The following is a 25746-nucleotide window of genomic DNA, read 5'->3' on the forward strand; positions in this document are numbered from 1 at the left end:
ATTTCTCATAACGGTTGACAGACTGTTCTTTTGTTCTAGCTGTTGGATCAAAAATCGAATTGTCTTCTATATTACTGCTGTGGGATACTTTTGCCTGATATTCCTGATCAATATCAGCATGTTCATTGTTGTGCTGATCCAGCTCTGTCGTATCAAAAAGAAAAAACAACTCGGTGCTCAAAGGAAAACCAGCATCCAAGACCTTAGGAGTGTTGCTGGCCTCACTTTCTTGTTGGGAATTACTTGGGGGTTTGCTTTCTTCACAGTAAATGAGGTATTTACTTACCTCTTTACCATTTTCAACACTTTGCAAGGTAAGTTTGTCCTCCATGTAACAGCCTCCTAAGTATAATATAACAAACCAAACATTTTGAAATCCCATTTTCTTGATTCAGCAATACAAATTTAACTCTGGTATGTACTGTAACATGTTAATTATTTACTGTAATACTAAAATGCAGTTTATGCAATTATGATAAGGTACTGAAAAACTAGGTACTATTTATATACATACGGTATATTTATAAATATTATCGTTTTAAAAGGGTATGGAGACCAGATATCCCTGGAAGTGACTGTGTTTCACTAATAAACAGATGAATTTTGAATACTCGGTTACTCTAAGTGTTCATGTTATAATGCAATTAATGTAGTGAAAATTCTATCATTTCTTCAGTTCCCCTAAAGCTTCTGGGGGAGGTTTGACATTCACCAAAGGGTCATTGAGACAGGCAAGGCTGCAACATCTAAAAGTTAGTGGCCCAACTTCTAAGCATGGCTTATATAGTCCTTAAGAACATAAGGGAAGTAGATATGAAAACATAAAGTTTTGCAAAGGCCAGGGTGCTACTGGACATATCCAAAAGCAGAGTTGCTGCAAAGGCTTTTATATAAATAGAAGATATTATAGCTGTCCACAGTTATCTAAATATACCTGAATTGCACTTCTGAAGTTCAGATCCAAACTGCTTAAATGGCACTTAGATGACTGACTGTACAATTTCCCAGAGAGACTAAAGCAATGAAAATTGCAGTTCAGTGTATACACCTCTCCCCTATTTGCTGTGTTGATTTACTATTATTTATTATTCATGTTAAACCTAATACAGCTGTTTCCCCCTGCAGATTGGAAATTGTGCAAAGACTGAGTGCCGCTTTCCCTTAAAGGGGGACAATTATGATGAACTTTTAAGCAGGGAAAGTTAGATGCCACCCTGTGTCAGTTAGTAGTGAATGAGAAAAAGACAAGGAGACTGTAAATGGATGAGCACCATCCCTTCTAGAAAATATTTGAAATTGTGGTAAAGGGGGTACCATTTATTATTATTATTTTAGAAATTAGTTATTTTCTTTGTATGAGTGCTCAAAATTTTGTAGCATTGGTGGTAACAGGTTAGCTGCTAATAAAAGATGTAAGAGTGTCACACCATGTGCTAAAAAAGCTTCATAGAAATCTGACAGTGTGGTATCACACCTTCTCTTTGACATTATGAATTCTTTTCCAAAAGCATTAAGTAAATTTCAAGATCAACAGAATTTTTCCCCTCTTATTTGATAGAAGGAAACTGTATGCATTTTATGCATTTGATTGTATTTTTTGTTTTTTCTTTTGTGTGTATAATTCCTCTAATCTATGTGAGGAAAAAGTACGCTGCAGTGTTCAGAGTTGTAAACTTTTTCAGCAAAGAAAGGTATCATTACTTTTTAGTAGAAATTAAAAAGAAATGAAAGAAAATGAAAGCATTGTTCATTAAGAAGTAGTAAAAGTGAATTTTGTAACAGTCTTCTATGTTATTCCTTTGCAGGGTTCTTCATTTTCATCTTCTATTGTGTAACGAAAGACAATGTCCGCAAACAGTGGAGAAGATATCTTTGTTGTGGGAAATTCAGGCTGGCTGAAAACTCAGGTAATTTTTTTTTTAACTTCTGAATCCTTATATTCAGTGTTAAGTTCCTGGTATTTTGTAATAATTACCCAAAAAAAAAAAAAAAAGGGGAGGGCAAATAATCACATTGCTGCAGTTGCAGTTCTAGTTTATTATCCAAGATACAATAAACCTCCAAAATGATACTCTTTAAAGGGGTAGCTGGTGCAATTCTTGCATGTTTACATGCTGTTGCCTTAAGCTGTTAACTGCTAAGAGTTGACCTCTTCCACTGCAGGGTAAAGTCATGTCTTTGCAGAAGATTTTGGTCAGTTAGAAACGGTAAGATTTGTTCCAGCTTCTGGGTCAGCAGTAGTTTTACCAGTGGCTTCCACAGAAACAAAGTGAAACATGGTTTAAACCAAAAAACACATTAATTACTTTTTGTTATTTTGTTACTCAGTAGTTGTCATCTTGTAAAGCTATATACTTTTTACACACTTTCGCTTAGAGGATCAACTGCACTTCAGTTATTTTTCTGATCTGATCTGCAGTTGTAAAGCTGTGACAGTTGTCTGCTTGTATTTTAAAAAGGGACAAGAGAAAAGGAACTAGATTTAAATAATTTTAAACATCAAGAGTCATTAAATTCTTAGGAGAGTATAATTCTGTCTAGAATACTGGAAGAAGTGTGTAAAGTCTTGGTTTTATATCAATTCAGTTGCATTATTAACTATATTTTTATATAGGGCTTGTATGAGTTGTGTTATTTTCGGTGTCATGTATCTGTTGTAGACTGGAGTAGAACTGCTACAAATGGTTTAAAGAAGCAGACTGTAAATCAAGGAGTATCCAGTTCTTCCAATTCCTTACAATCAAACAGTAACTCCACTAACTCTACAACACTGCTAATGAATAATGATTATTCAGTCCATGCAAATGGAAATGGTAAGTATACTGCACAACAGTATTTCTTCAGAAGCAAAATTCTCCATCCTTCTTGTTCTAACATAGTACTATCCTCTGAACTACTGCCCTCTGCTCTGTTCCAGAGAAGTTGAAATGCAGGTGCAAGTAGCACTGTGCTCAATTTCACTTGCAATTTGCTGTGGCTTATTTGTCTGCTGAGAAAACTAGATATGAATCACCACTGATTATACTTACTGAAAACTGATCTTTTTTTCGGTGAACATAATCTAGTTCTTCACATTCTTGCAGGGCACGTCATGCTGCTGACTTGAGCTCTCAGTAAAGACAATCAGTTTTTCAAACTGAAAAATAACTTACGAATCTGTAATGTATAAAACCCTAAGTCAAGCAAAACTCAGAGGACATTACTCCTGTGCGCCTGAGGTATTTTTCCCAACTGATCAAGAGCTGAGGCTAAGAAGTCATGTCATCAACTAGAATGTTTATTATGAAGTTGATGAACATGCTTGGAGAGGCTGTGTTGTCCTCATTTCTTGGCCTATGCTGTCAGAAGGCAGCACATAATCAACAGGATAATATCAGCTGATAACCTCTCAGATGTACAGAGTAAAAGCTATGGAATTCATATGTGGGTTAGAGGTTACTGTTCCTTTGAGTGTACTAACCGCATGTTGCAGAGAAATCACAACACTTCAGGAGATGGCATTGGGACATGCCCTGAACAGCTTTCCAAATTGAGTTTGGTTTTTGGTGTTTTTTACATTCCTTTGTAAAATCTCCCTGTTTGGACACCACATAATGCAATGATTAACATACTTTTTACCTAACAGGTCAATTGAGAACCAGAATCCAATAACTCTCACTATCATTAAATACAAAGTAAGGCAATATTTTTAGGTAGAAGGATTTCCTTTCAAAGAGAGAAATTTTCAGGCGCAAAAGCCTGCATGTCTTGTAGGGTTCTTTTTTCCCTGCTGTGTTAATTGCTCTGATGAAAGAAGCCATCTCTCCCTGCAACATTTGAAATGCTTATACACAGCTACAAAAGCATTTGACTGCTCTTCTCAACAGAAAGAAAGATAGCAGAAATGTTCTATTGAACTTGTTTGTTGTAGCAACTGAGTGAATGAGCCTGTTGTGGCTTTCTGGAAAAAGTTTTTTCTTTTGGGTATTTTAGAATGAGATGCTAAATTGATGGTCTAAACCATTGAGTGATGCCAATTCTGTTGGATGTGCTCCAATTCTGTCCTACTTCAGTCACATAATCAGACTTTTCCAGTGTGAGGGTCTGTGAGTCCTGTGCCAAAAGCTTCTCAGACAAAAGCAGCTGAAAGAACTTTGATAGAATCTTGTTCCTGTGCACTCTCAAGCATGGATAGCTCAGGTGATCCACCTCATTTCCTATTTTATTGTGTATTTTGAATGCTGTGAACCTCATACCACATCCCCCATTCATATCAAGAGGCCTGTATGATACCTTGCCTGCATAGTTCGACAAAATAATTCTTCTGGGTCCTTAGGACTTCCATGAGAAGAGGCTAAACCTATGCTTGGATAGCTCCCAGCAAAGCTCTGAGGCAATTCCTTACGTATGATCTTCCAAACATGGGGCAGTGGTATCTCAGAGGAGCTGGGCTAGTGCCTCCAAAAGGCATTAGGCTGCACTTAGCATGGGACCTTCTAATCTGCTGCACGTCATTGCTCTGCTCTCAAAGCTGGAGCTTGAAAATAACATTGCAAGGCTTCATTTTAAAAAGTGCCCTCCAAAACCAAAAACTCTCTAGAAATGAAGACCCATGTCATAAATATACTGAACTATAAACTGTTTATGGTTTTGGCCTCACTGCTTCCACTGAAATGTTATTCCAGATTCAGGACTGAATGACTTACTGTGGTAAGTTTGGGATGTCTGTATAGCCTGTGGCTTTGCTTTCCTACTGGACTTCATTTTTTCATGGCATTCTAGTATTTCCTTATTTTCAGTTTCTCTCTTGCAGATTTGCATGTTTGGAAAACTACCATTAGGTATCACATGGCCAAACCTGCAGATTTCCTCACTGAGGAATACAAACCACCTTTCTGAATTTGTTCACAGAACTGCATTATTTTCTTCTCAGCTTTTGCCCTAACATTAGGGCACAGCTATTTTGAAAACTCCTAAAATAAAACAGTTGTAGTCAAGCAGAGGGTTAAACAACAGTCACATTGTCAGCAAGCATGGTTGTTTTCTGTAATTTCAGCCTTTTCCTTATTTGAGTTGATGAACAAAGCTCTTCTGATTGTCTTACCCTGTCTACATTTGTGCCTGTTTAACTGCTTGATGGCTGCTCAAATTAACAACTAAACTTTAAATCCAAACTGAAGCATCTACACAAATACTTAGAATAAAAAAATCCAAATTCTCATTAAAAATATTTAGAATGTGATACATAAAGGCAGGAGATTTGTCCGGTGAACTAAACATTTGTAAAAGGCTTCAGTCAGCAGTGGTATTATATGTGTTCATTGTGGATTCACCTAAATGTGTAAGATGCTCTGCAGTCTAAATATGGTTTTGACCCATGATTAGACCTAGGCCGTATTCTGATTGTCCTTCAGAAGTAAATGCTGTAAGTTGAATTCCTTTCAAAGGCAAAAAAATTCCTTGTTTTCTCAAACACTTTCTTCTTTCAGTTGCTTGGCATACCTGAGATACCTTTAAAACTCAATTTCATAAAGCAAAACATTAAAATGAGGAGTATTTTGCATCTTGTCTAGTGGTACTTATTCCAAGTCAAGTCTACATTTTGAGAATTGTGACCTTCATTGCTTAAAATATGAAATCCTGTTGTGCATGAATATATTAACATCTCTCAAATCTAGGATTTCACAGAGGAAAAGAAATGTATACAAAATATTTACCAAAAAATCCACATTTTAAAATTGTTGCAGGGGTAAAATGAGTGTGTGTGAACTCTCTATAGTGACTAAAAAAGCATGGGAGGCTTGATTCTGAACCTTTCTGAGAGGAGATGCACTTTTTTTGTTTCAACAGGCCATCTTTCCAGTGAGAAGAATGGTGTTTGTTTCAGTGTACAGAATGGTGATGTGTGTCTCCATGACTTTTCAGGCAAACAACTTGTATTTCAAGACAAGGATGATACCAGCAGCCAAGAAAGCCAAATCTCACTCAGAAGGACTTCAAAGAGAGGAAGCCTAAGTTCTATGGAGAAAATGTGATTTCCTTTTAAACAGCACATTGTTTTACAGTGTGAAGTAGAGTTTTACTTTAGCAGTTTTACATAATATGAGCAGACCAAGAACTGGTTTTATTTAAAATATATGGTACTGGAACTTCAAGGCAGCCATGCAGTGGATTGACAAGGACAATTATTGAAAAAAAAAAAAGGAACTTACTATTTTGAGAAGGTCTTGGATATCAGATTACAGCTGTCACATTTCCATTTTGATTCTTCATCAGAGAGTGGGTTTTTTTGAGGTTTTTTTTTTTGCATTTAAACAAAACTTTTATTTAGACTTTTTTCATTACAATTACGTTTATCTGGATATAATGCTTAGTAGTATTGTATAAATGTAGAAAGTTATACATACATACAAACGATGTTAACATTTAAAATGTTAGCTATGCTGTCTTCAACTTTTTATATGTTTTAGTAGCAAACTCTGCAGTGATGTACAGAAGCAGAAAAATATCAACCTTTAAGCATCTCAATGATACTTTTTGTATTTATTTCTTGTAATATAAATTTAAATATTTCTATGTATAGAAAAGTAATTGATATTTTGTTTGCAACTGTTATTGTAAGTTTGCATTTTTCATTAGTTAATTAACTTTAACATACAATAATACAAAAGTTAATTTGTCCAGTAAGTGGATCACCTACAGTGGTTTGAATATATTCACTGGATACAGAACTGTAAATAACAAACACAATTGGTCTTGAACCTTTAGCTCCCTTTTAGTACACCACAGAGGGATAGAAACTGGGTATAATTCAAGTAGAGTGCCGTGAATGGAGTGCTGAATAAAATAGTCAGTAGGTTAAGTATACAACTAAGTCGTGTTGGTGGCTTGAGTAAATTCATCAGGTTTTGCCATTGATTTCACCAGGGTCAGTATTTATCTTGAATGGTGAGATTAAACACACTGCCATTTCTCATTTGCAATGATGAAAGTAGAGAAGTTTGCAGGGGAAGGAGGGGGGAGTTGGAGAAAAAATAGAAATAATAAATGACAGCTGCTATATTTAGTAGCTGAGAAACTGTTTGTTTCATTGCATGGCTGTTTTTTAAGGGGCAGCTCTTGAACTATTCTAGTGAGTTTTTCTGCTTGTGCTTTGGCTCTTGCTTGGCAAACCAAACACTGAGGTGCTAGCTCAGTAATTGCTGAAGGAAAATTTCATTCCCCTTGTGATATTTACCTGAAAAAAATGGATTTTGGCTCTTCGTGTAAAGCTGAAAGCCCATACAACATTGTGAAGATTCCTCCTGAACAGAAATTGGCCTATGCCCTGGTTTTACCTCTTCTTCCTCACACACGTGGAGCTGTGGCCACTGCTTTTTAAATTTGCATTCTTGGGCAAAGGTTGGATGCTCCCAGAGTAAACTAGGACAAACTGGTGCTGGGCTGTGGACCACCAGGCCTTGTAAAGGGGGCTGCATGAAGCAGGTGCAGGCTGAAGGGGAGCAAAGGCTTTGGTTTCCCAGAGGTCTTGGTGGGGAGCCCTGAAACACTCTCCTCAACAAAAAGCATGAATTACATGCCTCTTATCTGGGGCTCTCTTGTGGTTCGCAGTTGAGCCTCTTCAGTACTCAAACCCTGTTGTGGTTCTGTGGGCAACACATGGGTTCTTTCAGTTCTTTCAGTCACTCATGTCTAAGATTACTCTGACTATGCTTTAAAGGTGAGAATTTAAAGTGTTTGTTGTGTTTATCCACAGGGTTTTAGCTGCATGTTTGTAAAGCCCTTCCTGGAATGCTAGTAGCTGGAATACATTTCTGTGAATGCTTTAACTATTTGGCTAATTGCCTTTGCGGTGTTTCTTGTAAATTTATTTAATGTTCTTATATTTATATTTTCAACTGTAAAAAAAGCAATAAATTTGCAGCAAGTACAACACGAAATATAGGAACTTTGGTTTTTAGACAAATGTGTTGTTAATACTAGGCTGCATTACAATTCTTCAGATTACAGGATCTACAGTGCATAACCTCTTGGAGAAAAAACTGACCCAGCTTTTGCATTTGTCTGCTACATATTTTACCTTTCATGGTTCTAGCAGATCTGGATTTTAGCACAGAAAACCCTGACCTAAGTCTGTCCAGTCAGTGCCTGCCCTAAAGTCTGCTGAAGCTCTCCCACAAGAATGCTGTAAGCAAAAGCGCATAGCTGAGTTTGGCTTCAGTAATTAAATTCCCTATGGATACACATACTCCATTATCGCTGACCTGCTCAGAGTATTCCTTTTTTTTTTTTTTTTCACACTAAAATATGTTAGGATTCTTTAAATAATTTTATTTTATATATTCCTAGGGGTGGGGAGTCCTTTCTGACTTTGCCACTTAAAAGCACGCACGTATTGTGGTAAAATTTTGCACTTACACCAGCATATTATTTTAGCTCAGTAAAAAATTATCATACTCGAGCTGAAAACGTGTTTTTACATTGGGTGTTACAGTATCTTTTTGGTACTTGGTCTCCCGGGCATTGTTTAGCCACGACACCCAGAACTCGGGGAAATCTGCAAACACCTGCCCAGAGCACAAAGTAAGATGCTGTGCATTAACTTGTGGCTGCAAAGCTAACTCGGGGGATCTGTAAGGAGGTTTTAAGCTTAGTCAAAGATTAACAGCAACCTGTCCTGTGCAGCTGGCACCACCCTGCTCAGCAAACCTGGTCCCTAAGTACAGTGTCTCTAAAAAGTAGTGTCCTGAAGGAGGAAGATGGTGCGGAGTTCAGGGAAAGAGGGAGCCTGGTCCATGTTTTGGCACGGTGCAGATTTCGCCGCGCGGCTCTGGCAGATGGAGATGATGAACCTGCGAGCTCTGTCCTCTTTAACTGCTGTGCAGGACCTACAGAGGTGCTGTCCGACGGCCACCAAGGGAACGAACGCGTCTCTGAAAGCTGCTTTCTCAACCACGACTGTCAGTAATGCAGTCAATGAAGGAAGCACAGCAAGGAAAAGTGACAGTAGTAACTCTGTTAATGCTACAATTTCACATGAGAAAAAAAAACCAAAAGCAAAAACAAAAAAAATGGAAAAAAATCCTTTCCGACTTTTGAGTGAATTCCACACCTTCGGCTACTCTGCAACATTTGCTCCCTGCTTCAGCATCCACTTTTTCTTCCTGCTGCCAGGAGCACAGACGGAATGTGAAGGGTTTGCAACTGTATGTAACACGTTTGTTGGTTTGTGGTTTTTTTAAGTGTTTGTAAATTTCTAGATCTGGGTTCTCTTTGCCCGTCATCCCTTGTTCCTGCTCGCTCTCGTTGGGGAGCTGCAGCCTGCAGTCAGGCAAGGGCGAATCGAGTCAGAACCCTGCCTTGCTCGGTGCCTCTCGGGAGTGTCTGTGGGAGTAGCAGGTTCATTTCCCGTGGAAATCTCCACGTCTTGTTTCTTTGCTAAGTGGGAAAGCCAAGGGGTGTGAAAACATGGTAAAGTCTTGCTGCTTTTTTTTTCTTTCATTCGATCAGATCTCAAAACGATGGGGTTTTTTAAAGCTGGGGGAAAGAAAAGCTTCCAACAAGTATTCTGGCCTCCTCAGCTTTATTTTACGAAATTACGAAGAGGTTGTATAAAATCGACTTTATTTTTTACAAAAGCAGACGGGCTTTTGTCATGCCATGTGGCCCCTCCTCTGCTCGGTCCCTTGCGCACCCTTGTGCACCCACGGTGTTCCCGTGGCGCCTGAGGGCGGAGGCCGCTGCCCGCCCCGCCCCGCTCCGCCCCGCTCCGCCGTGTGGGCGGGGAGAGGCCGCCGCCATCTCCGGGTACCGCCGCCCCGGGCGCGGCCGGGCCGGGCAGTCGGGCCGGCCGTGGGGCCATGAGGAGCCGCAGCAACTCGGGGGTGCGCCTGGATGGCTACGCCCGCCTGGTCCAGCGGACCATCCTCTGCCACCAGGTGAGGAGCAGCCGCCGCCCCGGGACGCCTGCTCAGGGCTGGGAGCAGCGGGCGCAGTGGGGCCGTGCCGGGGCCGTGCCGGGGCGTGGGGCGGCTACCGGGGCCGGGGGCTGCAGGAGGGACACGAACATCCCTCCTCCGGCCGGCGCACGGCCGCCTGTCCGCATCTCCCGCCCCCGCCTGCGGAGCAGCGCCGGGAATGCTGAGGCGGTGCGGATCCCGGGGGTGCTTGTATCAGTGCACCTTGGAAACCGTGTGGAAAACACAGCGAGTCTGAGCTTGCAGATAATTATAATACAGTGTATGCAATGTGTTCGTGGCCCTACGATACACACCCACCCGTTGTGCACACTATATATATGTGTGTATATATATATATACGCACACATGGTAACAGCAGCATTACGCCCCGGTGACATAAGAGCTCCGAGCAGGACTTTGTGCCGCGCCTGTCAGCACAGCGCGGTGCGGATCCCTGTGTGCTCCCCGCGCACGTGTGTGCGGCGGGGCACGTCCCAGAGATTCCAGGCTATTCTCCCACTGTCCGCACTATTCTCCACTGCTGAGGCTCTGGAGCGACAGGCGGGGCTGCCTGCACAGGCGAGCAGTGAAAGAACGAAGATAGCGGGGGTGGTTGGCAAAAGCCAGCTTGCGTTTTTTGGTCAGCGCCTGTGCTCTCTTGTTAGCGTGCTCGCTTCACCTAGGTGGGCACTGAGGACTCAGAAGGTGTTTGGCAGTGTCATGCTTTGGTTAAAACAATCCGGTACATAAAGATAAGCAGCAGGGGTTTTTGCACAGATCAGTTACCAAATATGTTTTGTTGATGGGCGTTCCAGTGAAACTGGAAAGCAGTGAAAGAAGAGGCTGGGACCTAAATGCACTTTGGTCAGTAAGATTTTTGTCACTGGCAGTTCTTTTGGGCACAGGGTCCAAACACCTGTGAATTGGAGTTTGTGTACTAATTATTGTAAACCAGTAGACATAAATGCAAGAACTGGTATATGTGGTGTGAGAAGTGGTGAGAAGTTAATTTTTCACTTTTGCTGTGCTGGGGTGCAGGAGATGCTTTGGATTGTGTTCCCATCTCTGCCTTTTGTCAGCAGGATGACCTTGGGCAAGTCACTTTGGCTTCCAGTGCCTGCCTTGATTTCCTTATTTATGAGGATGCTGATAGCAGCTTCCATTAGGGGAGACATGGAGCCTCTGAGATGCAGAGCTCAAACATGCCCCATGAAAGCTGCGCCTTGATGTTATTAATATTTAACAATAGTAAAGAGGATAAGTAAATGGTAATACAGGAGTTTATGTTGGTGACTCAAAATTTTGTAATTGCCATTTAAAACACTAGGATGAGTGTTCATGACTGTATATTGCCTTTTCCACTAAGGGCTCAATGTCTGGGAGAATTCAGAGGTGGGGAAAGGAGATAAGTACGTTTTCTTCTTTGTGTGGAAAGCAAGTCACAGGCTAGCAGTGAGGCAGAGGATCAGTGGTATTTCAAGAGGGCCCACAGAGATGCTCAAGGCACATTTCTAGGGTTTTTTCTGTATATTTATACTCCTTCTGGTTTTTTCATTGCAATAGATTGAAAATGTGGAAGAGGTGCGGTGCTTAGTTGGGCAAGTTAGGATGGTTGTCTTTGGACCACAGGCAACCATGTCTTCCTTGGGGGCACAATAGTCTGTGGCTGGATGGGCTGGGCTGCTGCTTCACTGCTGCTGGTGCCTTTTTACGGCCTCTCAGGAAGGAGACAGGGAGGTGAGTTTTAGCCATGGGTTTGCCCAGGAGCAGCCTGGCAGAAGAACCAGAAGGTGTTTAAAATGCTTCTGAGGTGCCGCTGCTCAGCAGAGGGAGTGATGTGTGACTGTGACCCTGCACCTCACATCCACAGCTGCTGGAATGCAGCCTTGGCACATCAGCTGCAGTGCTCTGAGGGAGGGCAGTGACATGCTCACCTCTGTGAGGTGCAGCAAGGGGAACACGGAGTGTGCACGGAACATTGGCCTTTCATCAGGTGTTTAATACTCCAGGAGCCAGGCTTCTCAGTAGCAGTAATTGATCTTGCTTTCATTCCAATCACTCTAGATCAATATGATTTTAGAGGCAATTTTTAATGGATGATATCTGTGCTACCAGACAGATGTGTTCAGACAACAGGTCCAGACCTCGCACCAGGGTTGACAGTTTTCTCTGTGTGGCACCTTGTAGGATCAGGTCAGTAGCAAACTTTTTCCTGTGTTGCAGATGATGAATTGTGCTGGTCAGTCCCTGCAGCATGCCCAGGGATAGTTATGATCCTGTTAAAGGTTGTAAAAGGAGGCTGAGACCAGACTATTGGCTCCTGTCTGTGTGGGGTCTTCCAGCTGTTGCATATACCCTCAGGGACTGGGGACAGAGGGATGTTCTCAGCTGCTTATTACACCTGTTAAATTGAATGAGATAAGAAAAAAATGCGAATCTTAAGATTAGGAAATAATAAAACTTAACATCTGTGTACATTTTAAATATTGCTAGAGTACTGTAAGTGAAAAGAAAATGGACCTGATAAGGAAAGCTCATACCTTTATGAGTAACCCCAACTGTATTACAGAATCACAGAATATGCTGAGTTGGAAGGGACCCACAAGGATCATCAAATCCAACTCCTGGCCCTGCGTGGGGCCATCCCCAAGATTCACATCATGTTACATCCGGCTCCACAAGCAAATCTGCAAGATTTGCTAGAGCTTACCTCAGTTTTCATCTGACAGATCAATAAGACAATCTGTTTAATTTCCACTTTTCAACAAGATGCTAAATGTGGGCTTACTTGCTTTTCTGCTCCAGTTAGATCTCCGCTGCTTTTGTGCCTGTACTGCTGAAGTTCTTATTAGCACCTGCTGCCCTGTAGGAACTGGTATGTTTTGTGATTTGGGTTGTTGGGAGGGGGGGTTGTCTCCAGATGGACAAATAGATTTAAAAATAGGATTGGGCATGATACAACAGTTTAAAATCTTAGTCCAGCCATCAGCTTTCTGTTGCAGTGCTCTCAGCTGGCAGCCCATGGTGCTGATAAAATTCTTTGCTCCGTGGATCTTATGTGCAGTGTGATTTGCAGGATGAGATCTGCTAGTCTAACTAGCCATCACTGCATAGATGTAATGCTGTAAAGTACTATTTAAGCGAAAATCTCTGACATTAGTGGGATTAAGTGCACTCAGTGCTTCTCTGGGTTCTTAAGCACCTTGTAAGGGTTGGAGTTTTCATATGATGTCAGCAGGTAACAGAAGAAAGTAATTGTAGTTTTTAAGAGTAAACACTTCTAAAAGAGCTAAACCAAAACCACTGAAAATATTAATTAGTATATTATGTTGTTCTCCTAACATTCTGAATGTGCATGGGGAAAGACATTAACATGTTGTCAGTCCATGAGAGCCAGCCCCGGTGCGTCCCAAAAGCTGGGACCAACTTTTAGAGGAATCAAAGGTGCTGAAATAGTGATAGCTGCCCTTGGAGGTGTTTAATACAGCCTCTTGAGGTAGGCAAGTCCCTCCCTGGGAGCTAAATAGGCTTTTAAAGTCTTGGATAGGCCATTTCTGTGGGATTTCCATTTTGGTACTCAGAGAGATTTTTATTTTTCAGCTGGGAGCCAGCCCAGCATGGAGAGTAGGGAAAAATAAACCAAAATGATCATTTCTCAGACAGCAGAGTGATCTTTATCAAGCCAGGACTGCAGGTGAATAGATATTTGTTGTCCTGCATAGGAGGGAGGGATACAAAGTGTCCTCTACAAATGTTGGGAGTATGCAGTCTGCCTTTTGAGACCCTGGGTTTTGTCAAGTGGGCACAGTACTGAACTGGGACTTCTGTTACTCCTTGTTTGACTTTTCAAGATCAAAAAGAAGTTTTTTAAGCTGTTTGCATTCATATGTGCTACATTCCTCATCAAACAGATGAGGAGGTGGTCCTTCAGCTGTTATTTGGTTTGTGAAGACCTTGCTGAGGTGGGGTTGTTGCAGCAGAACTTCATTTCTACTCTGAGTGAGCCACTAAGAGTTGCTGTATTAAACCACAGCAATAGGGCCAACTGTGCCTGTCTGTCAGGCTGTCACCCCTGTGGTGCTCAGTGGTCACACACAAAGCCCAGGAAACTGTAACTAAAGCCCCTCCCCATCAAACCAGCTTTCTTAAAAATAATGAGTTGAGTGAACCAGTGTGTGGGAGAAATGAAAAATTGGTGGATGTATCCTTTTAAATTTTACTTATCTTTACTACTGTAGTCTTTGCCCCTTGTCACACCAGCCCCAGCAACTGGTCTTCATTCACTGAAATTTTCTATAAAGGCTTGATTTGATTGAAAGTTCTATTGACCTTTTGCCTCTTTGCCTCATTTTTTAGTCAAGAATGTACAGCCAAGAAAGATGGTCTAAAAAAATTAAGGGTAGTGAAGTGATAGGAATTAATGATGCAATGAAAAATTTAATGGAGTATTTGGGATGCAGGAGACTACTCATTGTACTGCTTTTCAGACAGTGCTGCTTTTCAACACCTTCAGAATTTTTTTCCTGTGCATTTTCCAAAGGAGTATATAAAAAGATTTTTGCATTAATTTAGCTGTCATAAATCCAGTGGGCAGGCATACAGAAATAACTTTTTTAATCTCCTAGAAGATAACTAGTGGTTTTTTAACTTTCTCAAGATTATGCCACAGACCAGTTACATAGAGAAACATATAGCCCATACTCAGTTTCTAGCATTAACTCAGTACCCTCTTTTCCTCATAAATATGTAAAATTTAAATTTCCATTTCCTTGATCTATTCTGAATTTCACTCAGTGACTTAGCTACTAATCCTGTGTGGATGGAGATTTCCAGCTGGATGCTCTAAACTTTACAATCTGAAGTGTTCAAATAAATTTTGCATTTCACTTGTGTGAATTTGGGAAAGAAGGATGGAATCTCACTTCTGTTGTGAAATCATGAGCAGCCACAATGTGCACTTAGTGTGAAATCATCTTTAGTTTGTTACCCGTTAATACAGGAAGAAGTGATGCTTCTTAACAGGTGGGACTCGAGGTGGTAATGTTTGTTCTTTATTCCTTCTGCCATGGTTAGAACCCAGTGACGGGGCTGCTTTCAGCTGGGACAGACCATAAGGATGCCTGGGTACGGGACAACATCTACAGCATCCTGGCCGTGTGGGGGCTGGGAATGGCGTATCGGAAGAATGCGGACCGGGATGAGGATAAAGCCAAAGCCTATGAGCTCGAGCAGGTGCGTCAAGGCTCAGCATAAACCAGTTCCACTGTTTGGGTTTTCTTACAGTAGTGTTTCTGGAGAGTGCATTCGCGCTGCTGCTGTCCCGGGTATCTGACAGGGTTTTTCCAGCTTGGAGTACGTCTTGTTCCAAAGACAGCAACATCCGTGCAGTGTGTGGTGTGCAGTATCTTTGGCAACCTTCTGGCAAGGAGGATTTGAGGAACTGGATGGCAGAGAGGCTAACATCTGAATTAAACTACAAATGAAACAAAAATCTGTATAAGTCAAACTTCCATCAGTTGGCTGATTGTTGAAGATTAGGCTTCTGAGAGGTTTTGTGCCCAGATTTACAAGCCTCTCTCTGATTAGACCTTGAGGTCCCTCATGAGGTGTATTATGGAGCAGAAAATCAGGCCTAGGCTGCTTGGATCTTGCAGCAAATTATCTGCTAGACCATTCTTCCCTGTAAAGAGAAACATGCCATTTAAAGTAGTAGCCCTTAGAATGTGCACAGAGGTTGTACATGGTGTGTAGGCATGTTTGATCAAAGCAGAGAAGATAACGATCTCCAAACTGATAAGATCTGTGCTGGAGAATTGGAAGGGGACATAACTCACACAGTTAAATGCTAAAATCTGCAGCTGGGTGAGTATCAGAAATGAGAGTGTAGCCAGAGGTGGGTTAAATGGGAAGTGAGGGACTGTTGGTGTCCTGCTGTTGTTTTGGAGTCACTGGGTAAATTTTTTGCTGGTATGTCCTGCTCAAACCAGGGAGATCCTGGTGACAGAATAACCTTGACTCAGTTTGCATGATCATATTTTGAGGCTATATTTTGGGAGTAAAAAGATGGGATTGATTTGTTTGTTTAAGGCACAATCTTGCACTTCTCTACATTCACACTTAAGGCCATTTCTCGAGTAATCACTTGCTTTTTGTTGTACTGTATAAAGAGTGGAAGAAGCTCTACAGGTCTTGCAGTCGTGTCAATGTCTTGAAGTCACCCACCAGTGTTCCCCAGATCTGTCACTCAAAAGATTAGTATTGGTATTATTATAAGACATAGCATTCCTTACTTCCTTTAGCTGGATAGAAGGACCGCAGAGAGCTGTTCCACTCTTTAGAGAGGACATTTGGGAAAATATTTCTTCTTCTACACAGGGATGAAGGAATAAAATCTGATTAGTTATTTAAAAAAAAAATAGCAAATATGCTTTTTTTTTTACCTTTGGCAGGACATTAGCAGAGGGTGTGAGCTTTGCCATTTTGAATGTTGTTTGTAAGAGCTGATGAGGCTGAAAGTGTCACTGGTTTGTTTCGTTCCTGCAGAATGTTGTGAAGCTGATGCGGGGACTCCTGCAGTGCATGATGAGACAGGTAATGCCATAGAATCGAGTTGAATTAGTAGATGTTGTATTTACAAAGCACTTCGTTGAAGTGTGTGGTTCTTGTGTCTTCTGTGGAGTGAGGTTTTTTGCGTGTGTGCAGATGATAGTGTGGGGAATGTTCTTAAAACTCTTGAGCAAAACTCTGACCTTACTTCCACTTCTTGTCCAAGTAATGTTTTGAGATTGTACTTGTAGCAAAGCAGAGTTTTGCCTTTGAAAACTGATTTTCACCAAGATGCATGCCTGTAGTTTAGATCTGAACTCAACGAGGTAATTTAATCTTATTCTTTCCTGTAGAGATGTGGATTTAACTGGAGTCTAAAGTCAGAATTGTGTTTAACCCTCTGGTTAATCAAAACACACTGAAGTGAGGTAACAGGAATTAAGACCTCAAGTTTCTCCTCACCTAAGAAAAGTTGTTAATTTTGAAATAGTTTGGAGAATTTCTTCCAAAATGTTTCAGATTTGAGATTTGTGATGTTTTTTAGGTAGATAAGGTAGAGAAGTTCAAACGCACTCAGAGTACCAAAGACTGCCTCCATGCCAAGTATAACTCTGCAACTTGTGCCACGGTGGTTGGGGACGACCAGTGGGGGCATCTGCAAGTGGATGCAACTTCCCTTTATCTGCTCTTCTTGGCACAGATGACTGCATCAGGTAAGCAGAAGATATTTTTGCCTTTTGTTGCAGCCTTTTCTATTCCAACTTTTCTTTAAAAAGGAAAGAAAAGTAGTAACTAGCTTCAAAGATCTTCACATAATTATTGCTCAGAAGCAAGTAATATTTCTCTGGAAAAGAGATATGACTTACTTGGAATTTCATGTTTATAGTAACTGGCAGTGTCTATTCCCTTGATGTTTATTGGCATCAAATACATGAGATATTTAGAGTTATGTCAGAGAAGTCTCATGTTTACAGACTTCATAGGGCATCCTACTGGACAGCCACATTTCTTCAGAGTGTGGCAACATCAAGTCAGGTGCCACTTGTGCCATCAGTGTTTCTTGTCTCAGTGGTGCTATTTTATCTTGTGTTCTTTTTAATCATACTCCTCCTGTGAGGATAAGGATTTGTTTCCTTACATGTTTTCCTGTCCTTGGAGCCCCTTGCAGTGGAGCCCTGCAGAACAGGCACCTGTTCATCCTGAAGGTTCCTAGGTAGAGCACTAAGCAGCTAGAGGGCTGGGGAGCTGCAGGAATTGGCATGCACTGCTCTGGAGAGCCAGAGCTGGCTCAGATGTCTCTGCTTTAGACCCATGGTCTGAGTGTCACCCTCACAGAGGTGGTTTTTGATTGGTCTTTGAAACAGTGGATATTGGTGGGGTTTGAAGTATTTTGTCAGCAGCAAGTATTGAGGCTTGCTGCTTGACCTTTGGAAATTAGTTTGAGTTTTTCCTTTGATTTCAGTGGGCAGGAGCTGGTAGCAAACAAACAAAAACATGAAACTCACTGAAGAGTAACTATTGCAGTTCTGATACAGTATAATTATTCTCTTCCCTTCTTTTGATCAGGGCTACGTATTATCTTCACTCTCGATGAAGTTACCTTTATCCAGAATCTTGTTTTTTACATAGAAGCTGCCTACAAAGTTGCTGTAAGTAGTTATTTATATGTAAATCATCTGAACACTGCTCAAGTGTGGGTGGAAAATTATTTCTTGCTGGAGAAGTAAAATAGGGACTTGTTTTTTCCATGGAAAGGTATCAGCCTGTCAGTACTTTACATTGTGAGCAGCATCTTTGGAGATGTTGAGAGGGCTGTGGAGGATTTACTGCTGCGTGGGTGAGGTATACTTGTTCTATCATAATAACAGTGGCTTTTATTGATAATTAATAATATTTCCTGATGTCTAATTAAAAGTCTTGTGGGCCTTTCTAAAAAGGGCAGGTTGTTAGCAAACCAAGTTGAAGGGGCATGGGGAGAAACATGCACTGGGGGAGGGATAAAGGGCTTTGTGTGTTCTGTGAAGGCACCTGATCCTGCTGGGGTATATTTTTATGTGCTGCTTTTCAAACATGAGTAGGGTCTCTTTGGAGACTTGGAGCCCCTTTTCTTTTTTCTTTTTTTTGAAAACAAATAATAAACTAATTTCATGTAGCAGTGTGGATTTGTTGTGGGACAAGGTGGGGAAACATTCCTTTTGCATATAATCATGCCTTTTTCCTGATGTGTTTTTCTTGTGGTGTTGTTGCAGGATTATGGAATTTGGGAACGTGGTGATAAGACAAACCAAGGAATCCCTGAACTGAATGCGAGCTCCGTAGGGATGGCCAAAGTGAGAATGTCTTCCTCACACCTCCTTCATGGCTGCTGTGTTATGCTTAAGGGCTCTGACAAACCTGATAGCTTCCTTTGTATGTCTTCTTGGCAATAACTAGCTGATTGTATAAGAATTTTTGTTTAGATATGAGTGAGTATTCTTTAGTGCAAAATCTTTGTGATAATGGCTCTCATTGAAGGACCTCAGCACAGTTGTTCCAGGGATTGCAAGAAGGGTACCAGGTTAATTGAACCATGAATCTGACAGATTCAGTAAGATGCAATCTCATAAAGAGGCAGGCCTCTGGTTTTCTTTCCCTCCTCAGTTCTCCAGCCTCAGTGTCATATGTGATGTTCTCATTGTAAGATAAAGTCAGATATAAATTCTAAAACACAGCAGAATATCAGTTTAAGAAATTTTCTACAAGTATTTTAGAGAGAAAAATAAATGAAGATATACTTAAAAAAAAGTGGATATTTCTGTTTCCCTCATAGCACAAGGTCACAGAGATACTAAATGAAGCTTAGAAGGCCATAAATGTAAATGTGTAATTGACAGCTACCTTATTACATGGTATCTGGGGGACAGACAGAGGACAAACATCATTAAGGTCAAAGGTATATTTGCCTTTCAGCAGGATTTGTTAGCTCTTGTGTGCACTGCAAGAGGGAGAAACTGCTGGTCTTGGCCCCACACTGATATAGGAGGCTTATTTTGGAATATAGGACAGGAGAAGCACTTTTTATTAAGTACGTCATTATTTAAATGATGTCTCAGTGGAGACCCAGCTCCTGATTTTTTTGCATTGGCTTTAAATTGTAGGAAGGAGCATGAGCACATCAGAAATAACCAGAAAATAAAACCATAGTTACTTTTTTAAAAATATTGCCAAGCTTCCCTTCAAAGATAAAAAAAAAAGTCTGTGAAGCAAACTTCTGTCTTATGTAATTTCTTTCAGAGGTTAAGCACAGGTGCTAGGGTGTATACTTGGCTTAAAAGGTGTTTAATGATTTTGGGTTGTGGTTTGGTTTTCTTTGAAGGCTGCTTTGGAAGCAATTGATGAACTAGATCTTTTTGGAGCTCATGGAGGACACAAATCAGTGATTCATGTTCTTCCTGATGAAGTAGAACACTGTCAGGTAAAAATTACGAGGGGAAAACCTAACACCCTCTCCCTTTTGCTTTTAAATGAAATGTTGATTAACTAAGCCAAGGATGTAACGTAATAAGGATGGCTTCAGGCTATGCTGCTCACCCTTTTTCTAGTTGATATGTGAAACTGAGTAGTGTGAAGCATTCTCATTCTAACTCAGTTAAAAATAACTGCACAGAGTTCTCTGTCAGCTTGCAAATAGTGTAGTCTCATTTGCACTTGACATAGTTTTTTGAAGTAGGCAAATTGTTTTACATCCCTCTCTCCTGTTCTTGTTTTGCTCAGTCTATTCTGTACTCCATGCTGCCAAGGGCGTCCACTTCAAAGGAGATAGATGCTGGCCTTCTCTCTATTATTTCTTACCCAGCTTTTGCAGTGGAGGATGTAAACCTTGTTAATGTAACCAAGAGTGAAATCATATCCAAATTGCAGGTAAGGATTTACTTTGGTTTTTTTTTCCAAAGAGAGAAGCAGAACCTCTTTATAAATCAAAAATCCTATTTAAACAAGGGTTGCCAGACTTGGTTCATCTATGCATGAGGAAGAGAGGGAGGAAAATCCCTGAGTGACCTTTAAAACTCAGCACATACTTTTTTGCTGATGTTAGTCTGTGAGGGAAAAGTGTATGTGAAATTTTTGGTAATGTTGTCTGTTTTTACAGGGCCGCTATGGCTGCTGTCGCTTTCTCCGAGATGGTTACAAGACACCCAGAGAGGTACTTCTGATGTATATTTATGATGTATATTTTCAGTAGGCACACGGGAAGAATTTTCTCTCTTCCTTATAGATAAATTTTGTTTTATTTACGTGAAGGGGTGAAGTTCTCCACCACTGCTAAGACATCTTAGTGGATTTGGAGGTAATCCAGGTATCCACCCTGAAAAGGACACATATTTGAGGGTGGCTAAGGGTTTGAAAACCAGTTATTAAGGACAGAACTTAATTCATAATTCTGTAAGAAATTAACCCTTTGATATGCTTATGGTGTCTAAGATGAAGTGGTGTCTCTGAAACATCCCAAAATATCTTTAAACTGAGGCAGACCAAGATCATTTGGGAGACACTTAGATTCTGAGACCAGGAAGGATCAGCTTGTCTAGAGAACCATTAAATGAGTTTGAGAGTGAATGTGTCGAAGAAGTCAAGAGACTGCATGGAAACTATTCCTGGTGGATTTATTGGTTTCTATGTTTTAATTTGTATAAAATAGACTATGATTATGATTGGAATATAAGTGACTAATTTAGCACTGTGACTAAACAAGTGTGGTTGAATTTTTTAGGATCCAAGCAGGCTGCACTATGATCCTGCTGAGCTCAAGCTCTTTGAGAATATTGAATGTGAGTGGCCAGTATTCTGGACATACTTCCTAATTGATGGAATATTTAATGAGGACAAAATCCAGGTGAGGAAAGAAGAAACTGCTTTCAAATTGCAAAACCATTTACCCACACTATTTTGTAACTTTGTTCCTTGTTTGTTTTGGGTATCATTTGGATACCCCATTAGCAGAGTGAAATAGTCTTCAGCCATTTTCACCTTCCTGGGGAGTTCATGACATGGTAGAGGCAGAAGGGTTGTGCACACTGGGGCCTGGTTGCCTTCCCCTTACCAGCTGGAGTGGCTCTGTTAGCTGGGGTGGTAAAACTGGGCTGAACAGGGTTTATTTGCCTGGCTTTGTCTTATCACCAACCTTGATGCCTCTTTTACAATTACTTCAGGATGAGACAAGTTTCTTTTTCCCCAGCCTCCCTGGCTTGGCTGCTGAAAACAACATTCGTAGCACTTTCAGTCTTTTTGTACATTTAGAGAGATTTGGGGTTGGCTTATGTGGAGCAATTTCATTTTCACTAATTCCCTAAGTTACTTCATGCCATTACTGTGCCAGACATCCAGTGGACAGTGGAACTAAATTGATTGTAGCCCTCCAAAGGTTATGGTGGCACCTGGGGAGTATTGGTGAGTTAAAGAGCAGCAAGTAGTCAGGACTAAATGCATTCATACCAGAACTTCTGCAGATTGGTAGCTTGAAAGAAATAAAAAATATATGTGATTTAAAATTGCCTAGTATGCAGAGGGATAGGAGATTGCTAAACTCCTTAAAAAATCGAAATGTCCCGTCAGAAACAATTCAGAGGATTTCAGACCGAAGAGCCCTCTTTCTGTATCAGATGTTGTAAATCAAGTGAAATTCTTACTGACACTGGACAAATAAAATGTTTCCCTGAACACACTAAAAGTAGTCTGATGAAGAGAGAAATGGGATTATTTAGTGAGGGGGAAAATCAGAAAGTTTACTGAAACTTCAGTCCTGCCAATTAAATACCACTTCATGAAGCAGTCTCTAGACCTTAGTTGGATTATCTGGGACAGTATGTACCTGGCTGCTTTTACGGTGTGCAGACTGACTGTTCTAGAGCATGGTCAGGGCAATTGCTCCCAGTTTCCACTGTTTAAACATAGCTGAATGAGTCACTGAGACACTCAGGTCAGTGCCTAATCCCCAGTTACTGCTGCAAACAAATGGTTTTGCCAGAAAAGTAAGCACCCTGAGGACTCAAAAAGAGAGGGACAGGATACTGACAATGTCAGTGTACTATAACATGAACTTGTGGGTACCTTCCTTTGAGTGATCCACTCTACTCAGGAATAGCAGAAATAGGATTTCTGAGGCAAGTGCTGGTAGTGCTTGAAAATCTCCCCTTTAAGTAAAAACTTGGAATGGATAGTTAATAAATGGAACAAACTAAGGAATCTGATAAAAAGAAAATGTATTACATGTTCTTAGCAATCTGCTATTCCTGTTCTTAGTATGTTGTCTCATAACACAAGAAGAAGAGGATTTGCTTTTCAGTGAACTTAGATACTTTTAAACGTTTAAATCTATTTGAAGCTTTCCTTGTGACAAAATTTTGATCGAATCAGTTAAGAGAAACTGATTTCCCAATCCTGCAAAGCAGAATTCAGTAAGCTACAGACAAATGTGCATGGCATACAGCTAACCATTTATACACCTTACATTCTGACAGATACTGGCAGTCTGATGTCTGTGTCACTGCACTGTCATCCATTGAAAATTCCATGTAGGATCTGTTCCAGTGACTTCTCAATAGGAGTATACTGGAAGTTTTGTACTGCAGCAATGTGTTACAGATTGAAGACAAGTGTTCATGTTTCTGGTAACACTGAGATGCTGGAACAGTCTCTGATAATTTGAACACTGTTCTTCCATCAGCAAGTCATGATTCCTCCACCCTTTTTTTATTTTTTAAAATGTATGAACTTTCAGCAGAAGAGTACTATTCAAAAGTACTTTAACTTTATTGTTTCAGTTTTGCTGACTGTAATGTGAATTCTCACTCTCTTAAAAATAATTCCAGGTGCAAGAGTACAGAGAGGCTCTGGAAGGAATACTTATTAGAGAGAAGAATGGATTAGTGCTAATGCCTGAATTGTATGCAGTCCCTTCAGAAAAGGTATTGTGAAAATGCAGTATCCACTTCAGTATGTAAAGGAGAGAGAGCAAGAGGAATATCAGTCTTACAGTTTTTGTGTTTCTGGTGAATCTAAATCAACAATTAAAAAAGACTATTCCACATTATTTTAAAAAGTAAGAGACTTCTCACAGCTCCTGCTGAGAACTGGTAAACTTTAGCTTCCAAATGGTCAAATTTTTTACTTGAAATTTGAATGTCTGTGGAAATATTACGGCAGGTCTAAAATTTTACATCCTTAGAGCAAGACATATATTTAAGAAGTATTGATACTGACTTAGGAACTGAAGCTCAAAGAAGAAATAAAGCATAGACTGTCCTGCCTGTGTAGTTGATTGATTGATTGTGCTGCCCTTTTCCAGAGCATGTATGGGAGACAGGTTTCAAATGGATTAGGGTTTGGGCTGGGATTTTTGTTTGGTTTGTTTGGGTATTTTCTTTTCCCCCACCTTTGCTGTTACTGTTTATGTCATTCTCCCATTGTGACAAAGCAATTCACATGAGCTTATGTGCTCTTCCATGCTATTTGCCTTTGTATCCCCCCTGCCAACTTCTTCTCCCACTCCAGACTTCTCAGCCCTCACTCACTAAGGGTGTGGAGCCTCCTGGGTTGGTCTGAGTTGCTCAGCCGACAGCTGATGCCTTGCTCGCAGATCTGAGGTGGAAACTGAATTGCCTTCCTAGTGGGAACAAGCGTGTAAGAGTCCAGAGCCTTCTTGTGAATTTTGATATGATGATAATGATCTGACAAACATGCCACTTAAACAGGGTCGATTTTGTCTGTCTATAAAAAAATATGAAATGGCTGCCTGAAAATGTAATCTGGGAGGGGTTTTTTCCCTTCCCTCAATAGATCTGTATACCACAAAACAAAGGCAGTTATTCTAAATTAGTAAGTCTACTCTTAATTTTTCTATTGACCATCCTTGCTAACACAGGAAAGATGGAATAGTCTTAATGTTGGAAAGCACCTTTGCTTCAGAAGGCTGGGTAGACATCAGTGAAGTTAAAGTGTCATCTTGGAAGGGGTTGGAAAAACAGACACCCAGTTACCTATGAGCAGCCCAGAGGGAAGGCAGCAAAGGCACAGTGAGAAGAAAGTGGAAGAGCTAAATACCAAAGCTATAATTGCATGCGGAGTCCCCATGCATCCTCCAGCTTTGAAGGGTGGGAAAAAGTACAAAAAGGAAGCATAGTTCTTGTCCCAGAAAATGTGTAGCCTTAAAAGTGAAACCAAGACTTTTCTATGTCAGTAGTAAAGGCAGGCTAGAAAGGGTTGATGTTAGACTGTATGTCTGCAAGTACTTACATGTTATTGATTGTTCTTCACAACTTTAGGGTAATTTTTCTTGCGTATGTATTTATTTTCAGGTGGATGAGGAGTATGAAAATCCTCACTCAGTGGATCGTGTCCCAGTGGGAAAGTTACCACATCTTTGGGGCCAGTCATTGTATGTCCTGAGCTGCCTGTTAGCAGAGGTAATTATTTCTTGCATGGTAGATAAACTTATATTTCATTTTGTTTGAGATAGCTTGGGTTTTAAGTACAGTTTGGTTGACAGGTAGGGGATAGTGTGTTTTCCAGTAGAAACATGTACATGAACCATGAAACGCTGACTCTGAGCTTTCAGGAACTTCTCTTTTTTTTTTTAATATAGATATGCAGTTGTCTGTTTCTAATCAAGCTTAGTAAGTTGTCAGATGGTCTGGATATATGGTTAGAAGAGAGGAGTATGCCCAGGCTGACTTGGCTGTTCCAGAGCCAGGATTTTGTGCCATTTCGGCTCCACTAGGCTATTCCTTGCTCTATAGCATGATGTGTCTACAAGTCAGACACAATAAAGTCAGATGAGTTAAGAGAAGCACAGATGTCTCTGTGGAGCTACAAAAAAAATCACTTTCCTGGTGAAATTATGTCAGTTGCTGTAACTTTGAAATAGGAATTCTGAATGTGCAGACTGTATCAGTCAGAACCATTTTCTTGTTTTTCCAAAAAATATTCCAGCCATTGTTTTTATTGAATGTACTACTTAGCGGGCAGAGTAGATAAACCAGGCTTCAAGTCCTGCTGTCCTGAAAAAATACAAAAATTGGTTAGGATTTATTCTATAAGCCTTTTGCTTAAATTCTGCTTGTTTCCTTACTTTTTTTCTTTCTTTTGCATTTGTTCTAGGGGTTTCTTGCTGCAGGTGAAATTGATCCCTTAAACAGGAGATTTTCCACTGGATTTAAACCTGATGTTGTGGTACAAGGTGAGGGAATTTTGTGAACATTCTATGTGAATTGAATCATGTGGTAGC

The 25746-nt window shown here is 40.6% G+C and overlaps 2 protein-coding genes across 14 annotated transcripts in view; both read left to right on the top strand.

The window, feature by feature from the left end:
* Positions 1-7927, top strand: part of ADGRG2 (adhesion G protein-coupled receptor G2) — a 59821-nt gene extending 51894 nt beyond the window's left edge. For 5 of the 6 annotated variants that reach the window (XM_042036840.1, XM_042036863.1, XM_042036879.1 and 2 more), the window contains 4 exons: positions 40-314; positions 1806-1907; positions 2661-2813; positions 5830-7927. In XM_042036840.1, coding sequence (XP_041892774.1) covers positions 40-314; positions 1806-1907; positions 2661-2813; positions 5830-6014 — 715 coding nt within the window. In that variant the 3' untranslated portion in view covers positions 6015-7927. The remainder of the gene's footprint in view (positions 1-39; positions 315-1805; positions 1908-2660; positions 2814-5829) is intronic. The other variant, XM_042036871.1, reaches the window with a different exon arrangement.
* Positions 7928-9754: 1827 nt separating this feature from the next.
* PHKA2 (phosphorylase kinase regulatory subunit alpha 2) overlaps positions 9755-25746 on the top strand; it is a 44961-nt gene continuing 28969 nt past the window's right edge. For 3 of the 8 annotated variants that reach the window (XM_042036893.1, XM_042036902.1, XM_042036911.1), the window contains exons 1-13: positions 9755-9917; positions 15012-15170; positions 16482-16529; positions 17029-17197; positions 18051-18133; positions 18734-18814; positions 19840-19938; positions 20238-20384; positions 20614-20667; positions 21235-21357; positions 23333-23428; positions 24818-24925; positions 25620-25698. In XM_042036893.1, coding sequence (XP_041892827.1) covers positions 9840-9917; positions 15012-15170; positions 16482-16529; positions 17029-17197; positions 18051-18133; positions 18734-18814; positions 19840-19938; positions 20238-20384; positions 20614-20667; positions 21235-21357; positions 23333-23428; positions 24818-24925; positions 25620-25698 — 1324 coding nt within the window. In that variant the 5' untranslated portion in view covers positions 9755-9839. Of the gene's footprint in view, positions 9918-12718; positions 12814-15011; positions 15171-16481; positions 16530-17028; positions 17198-18050; positions 18134-18216; positions 18327-18733; positions 18894-19839; positions 19939-20237; positions 20385-20613; positions 20668-21234; positions 21358-23332; positions 23429-24817; positions 24926-25619; positions 25699-25746 lie in introns of those variants that run through there. The other 5 variants (XM_042036922.1, XM_042036932.1, XM_042036942.1 and 2 more) reach the window with 5 other exon arrangements.

The sequence above is a fragment of the Corvus kubaryi genome, unplaced genomic scaffold, assembly GCF_017639235.1.
Source record: "Corvus kubaryi isolate FWS band 111438036 unplaced genomic scaffold, C.kubaryi_AGA036_p1.0 133, whole genome shotgun sequence".
NCBI lineage: Eukaryota > Metazoa > Chordata > Aves > Passeriformes > Corvidae > Corvus > Corvus kubaryi.